Raw genomic sequence first — 5420 nt, 5'->3', positions numbered from 1 at the left:
AACCTCGACAAGCCTATCCACCATGTTTCTTCTTTCAGAGGCACAAGGATTTCTTTTTAGCTTATTTTTGAGAAAGGCTTATTTTTGTGGTTTACCCAACTAACCAGGAAATCAGGCCTGTTGGGATAGAAGGTAAAACCAAATAAATAATCCTCTGAATGTCTGGGAAATGGCTGCTGGGCCTTTCAACTTCACGAGACACTTGAGCCAGTTGTGCTCTTCTATGCTGGGTCCTCTTCGTCCATTGTCACATCATCGTTGGTATTTTGCTTCTGCTCAGCCTCTGGCCCCGCAGGGAGGATGCCTGTGACGGTGTGGACCAGACCTTCTATCTGCTCCTCTGTCAGCCGTTCTTCACTCTCCTCCACCATCAGCTGGATCTCAACAGCAGTCACTGGCCTGTGATTCAACAGCTGAAGCTTTTCAGCTTTGGTTAACTTGTGGCTTTTCACTGCTGTGAGAAATTCTCTCACAATCTCAGGACTCTGGTGCCTGCATGGTGTTTTTGATATGTATTTTAATGTTTCATACGTGATAGTATTCAAGTTCTGTTGCCCCGAACTGTGTTTATTCTTTCCACTTTCTTTAAGCTGCTCTTTCATATCAGTTAGTAACTGGAACACCTCATAGTTACTGAGCAGCGCAGCGCTGGCATCCTTCACTTCCATGTCGACCCCGCCTCTTCACCTCCGGCCGACAGCACCCGCGGAACTCCGCCCCACCCAGCCGCCGCACCCCGCGCGTCCACGCCGAGCTCCCTGTGGCCGGCTCCGTGCGCCGCGGTGCACGCCGGGATTATTACAAAGTTTTTAAGGGGTCAACCAAAAACGATTCCCCAAAATAATGTATAAGAATCATTCATAAGCATAAGGACAAATTATTATCTTAAAACACAATAATAATTTATAAATGAATTTTTTTTAATTTTGAGAATTTTCCATAACTCGAGGTTACTATTAAAAATTACTTATTAATTCCATCTATTTCTGTTTATGTAAATTAACAGCATTAGTCCCTCTATTTTTCTTTTACAAATACCTATTTTTATTTTTTAGTAGAATATCAATGCCTATTTCTGATTTTTATGAATATTTTCCAGGGGTGTCACTTTGGGGAGAGAATGGGGTACATGGGGACTAGTTGACATTATTAAATGTTATGTAATAAACTCTATCAACATTATCTCATTAATTTTTCAGTGTTTTATGTTAAAAATGATTCCCCTTTGAGGTGATTTACATAATGTCACATTTTCAAGTGTCACTTACTAACCTTGGAACTGGTATTCTGCAGAAATTGTTTTTGGAAATGTTTTGTGTTTTGTTATTGATTATGATGTTTTCTTTTGGAGGAAGAGTGTTGTTTCATACGTCAAGAAGTGTGTGACTATTACTAGCTTTTCAAGAGATTTTAGTTTTCCATCTCGATATGTGTGAGTATATGTATGTGTGTATTTTTTTTAATGGTTAATGTCCTAGAAGATAAAATAGGAGAAAACCTAGATGATCTTGGGTATGGTGATGACTTTTTAGATACAACACCAAAGGCCTGATCCAGTAAAGAAATAACTGATCAGTTGAAATTCATTAAAATTAAAAACTTCTGCTCTGGAAAGACAACATTAAGGGAATGAGAAAACAAGCCACAGACTGAAGATAATATTTGCAAAAGACACACTTGATAAAGAACTGTTATCCAAAATATACCAAGAACACTTAAAAGAAAATAAACCTTACTAAAAAAAAGGCCAAAGATCTTAACAGAGATCTCACTAAAGAAGACATACAGTTGACAAACAAGCACATGAAAATTTGTTCCAAATCTTATGTCTCGAGGGAAATGCAAATTAAAACAACGAGATACCACTACACATCTATTAGGATGGCCAAAATCCAGAATACTGACAACAGCAACTTAAATGCATACTACAAAGTTGAAAAAAGCCAATCAAAAATCTACATCTTGGGCGCAGTGGTTGAGAGTCTGCCTGCCGATGCAGGGGACACGGTTTCGTGCCCTGGTCCGGGAAGATCCCACATGCCGCAGAGCGGCTGGGCCCGTGAGCCATGGCCGCTGAGCCTTTGCGTCCGGAGCCTGTTCTCCGCAACGGGAGAGGCCACAACAGTGAGAGGCCTGCATACCTCAAAAAAAAAAAAAAAAAAAAAAAGACTACGTCTTGTATGATTCCAATTATATGACATTCTGGAAAAGGCAAAAGTATGAAAACCATAAAAATGAATAGAGCACAGAGGATTTTTAGGGCAGTGAAACTATTCTGTTTGATTATACAATGGTTGATACATGTCATTATACATTTGCCCAAATCCACAGAATGTGCAATACCAAAGAGTTACCTGTAATATAAACTATGGACTTTGAGTGATAATGGTGTTAACATAGGTCACTAATTGTAACATATGTACTCCTCTGGTGGGGAATGTTGTTAAAAGGCAAGTCTTTGCATACGTAAGGGCAGGGAATATAGGGGAAATCTTTGTATCTTCCTTTTAATTTTTTTGTGAACCTAGAACCTCTCTAAAAAATTATCTTAAATCTATAAAGAAAGAAAGAAGAGGTTGATGCATTTTACTAAGTGTTTTTCACTGTCTATTGAGAAGACTATACATTTTTCTTATTAGGTTTATGAAACATCTTATTAAAAGTATTTTTTATAAAAGCATATATATATATATACACATATATATTCCATTTATATACTATTGCAGAACAAATTTGCTACAGAATATAGTATTGTAAAACAACCCACATGGATTATGTGGTTCAGGAATTTGGACAAGACTCCAGGGATTTTTGTCCTTGCTCTACAATATCTAAGGCCTCAACTGGAAAACTCAAAGATTGACAGTGACTCAGTGGACTGAAGACCTGGGCTTGACACATGGCCTGAGCTTTCTTAAAACCCAGTAACTGAGTTCCAAATGTTAGCATCCCAAGATAGAGACAGTCTGGTGGAAGCCCATTGGACTATTGCTTCATAAATCAGTCACTTTGGCCACACTTTATTCATTAGAACCAAGTCACTAAGTCTAATCCATACCTACGAGAAGGTAGTGAGACTCTTTCTTTGAACTGAAGGAATTTCAAACAATTTACATACATCTTTTTAAAGTTCCGTAGCCATCAATGCACATCAATAACAATTCCCAGCAAATAAAAATAAAATCTGGGTCATAAAATAAAATCTAACCTTTTCTCTTCCTTTGGACTTAGTCTACTTTCACTTGCTCACAGGGCCACTTACTCGGTCTTCACACTGGAGTTCCTAGCACCAAAGTGTTGTCGTACACGTCAAACCCGCGCGCTGTACGCAGGGCGCATGACACTCAATTCAAGATGGCGGTGGTGGGCCGCGTGCAGAGATGCTGCGCCCGGCACTGTGTGTGATCTGGAGTCTTGAGCAGCGCAGCTGCACCCTCCCTACGAGAACCCCGCCCCCTCTCTGCTGCCACTACCCTATAGAGCAGCCTCGCTGGTGATTTTTCAGTTTTTCTGGGCGAGCATGCGCTCTAGCCCCAGACTCTCACCTCTCCATTCTCTGATCAAAGAATAAAGCTTTCCTTTGCTTCTGAATTGAACTCTGTCTCCTTCTACTGACAAGAGCAACACCCGGCAGAAGGACCTTTGTTGGAGACCAACTCAGGAGGGTCAATAGGAAAAGGATCATATTTTTTCTTTTCTATTGTTTGTCAGGATTATCACCCATCTAAAAATTTTAATGAACTCCTCTAAGAGTGCTCATTCCCACGTCCAAAGTGTGAACTCTTGTTTTCTCCCCTTACTAGTGGAGAAAATGAGGAAATTGGCTTAGATGTAGAAAAGTTCTCATAGTACTTTTTAAAACAACTTCAGAACCTACATCTCTTTCAAGTCAAAAATTCAATCGAGATATGGTCCCTTACAGATTAAATGAGAAACAAAACAACAACTATCTAGACACAAACACAGAAGGTGACCTCTCCAAATGTCTTTTGCCTTGAGGCTGTCAAAGCAAAAATTGCACCAGACAAACTTAAAGAGGCGAGGAAGATCCAAGGAGAGAGAGGCCAGATTTCAGACTATGCTCAACAATTGTGAAATAATTTTTTAAAAAGAAAAGGAAAAAAAACAGCAGTGGGGTTTTTAAGAATGGGGTGAGGTAGAGACCTTAGGTCATCTGTGTTTTTTAATTTTCTTTATCCAAAGGAAAAGTAATATTCTCCCATCTTCTTAACAGGAAGTAATTTACAACTTGGAGCAAGGTTGCAGACTGAAGTTTGGCTCCTATGTTCCTACAGAAACCGAGAGATAGGGCCTCTATCTTCCTTATGATTACCTTTCAGAGGAATGGTTCTCAGGTCCTGGCCAAAGACAGTCAGGGGTTTTAAAACTGTGAAGAGGCTTTCTAAAAGATTTATATCTCAATGTGGCATAAAATGGATTTACAATGAAAATTTTTCTAAAGTAAATACACTAAGAAAAAGGATGTCAGTGGCCTAGAATAAGGAATAAACCTGTCTGAAGTTTGGTCTAGCAGAGGGGAACTTTAAGGCCACCTTGGTCAGGACTCTAGGATAATTTTTTAACAATTGCCATCAGTAGAGTGCTTTTCTAATTTGTCAGTCACTTGTGGAATGCTTCTGCTCCTGGCATTTCCTGCATGCCTTGCCTGTGTGCAGAGCAGCCTGTGTCAGCCAGAAGAGCCCAAGGACAAAGGCATGCAGTTGGTGGCAGCTGGAAGTCGAGCAAACATTGTTAGAAATTATGAAGACCAAGATGATATGAGTGGGGCACGAACAGAATCTGCCAGAGTTGCCATCATTGTCTAGAGCACTATTCATGGCTTTAAAGGTACTAAACAAATTTTAAAAGCTTAAGTAGTTATCAGATAATTTATGCTCAAAGTATGCTTAAGTAACTGGTTCTATCTTATCAAGTCATCAGGTAAAGTGTACTGTAGCAATAACAAATTATAATTTTATGGTTCATTAAAATGCATTTTATATATAATAGTACTTTGTCAATAAACTGTTGACTTTTGTTTTCACTCAAGATTGCTTATTGAATGAGAAAAGTTTACTTTTTGGTAAAATAAGGGTTAAAAATGACTTAATTCAGTGATTTACATAATGAGTACATTTACCGAATGAGTCCTGGGTAAAAATTTTTGTTATCTGGAAGTATAATAGAATTTCAAGTGCAGTTAAATTCTTTCTCTAGAAGTTTTTCTCACCCTAGCTTTCTCATACTGAAAACAAACCACAGAGTAATGACTCAATAGCCCTTGATGTTCTGGTCACAAAGACACTAAAAGGAAATAAATCTCACTCATATTTGTTTAGATAAAATAATCATCAGTCTTCACCTCAGGGATGTTTTAGGAAACTTTTCAAACTTTCAGTTTCCTACTGAGTATTTAGCTA

General features: G+C 38.7%; 1 protein-coding gene across 1 annotated transcript; it reads right to left on the bottom strand.

Annotated features, from left to right (window-relative positions):
- Window positions 1–221: 221 nt before the first annotated feature.
- LOC131753605 (DNA-directed RNA polymerase III subunit RPC9-like) lies at window positions 222–709 on the bottom strand. The gene has a single exon (XM_059059137.2). It carries the CDS (start codon window positions 666–668, stop codon window positions 222–224), a length of 447 nt encoding a protein of 148 aa, XP_058915120.1. The 5' UTR covers window positions 669–709.
- Window positions 710–5420: the final 4711 nt, after the last annotated feature.

Source organism: Kogia breviceps, chromosome 3, assembly GCF_026419965.1.
Source record: "Kogia breviceps isolate mKogBre1 chromosome 3, mKogBre1 haplotype 1, whole genome shotgun sequence".
Lineage (NCBI taxonomy): Eukaryota > Metazoa > Chordata > Mammalia > Artiodactyla > Physeteridae > Kogia > Kogia breviceps.
Note: the sequence above shows the minus strand (reverse complement) of the source record. Positions and strands in the feature narration are given on the sequence as shown.

What these genes read in the sequence shown, in the direction of transcription:
- LOC131753605 (XM_059059137.2), bottom strand. Translation starts at nt 668, where the DNA reads ATGGAAGTGAAGGATGCCAGCGCTGCGCTGCTCAGTAACTATGAGGTG.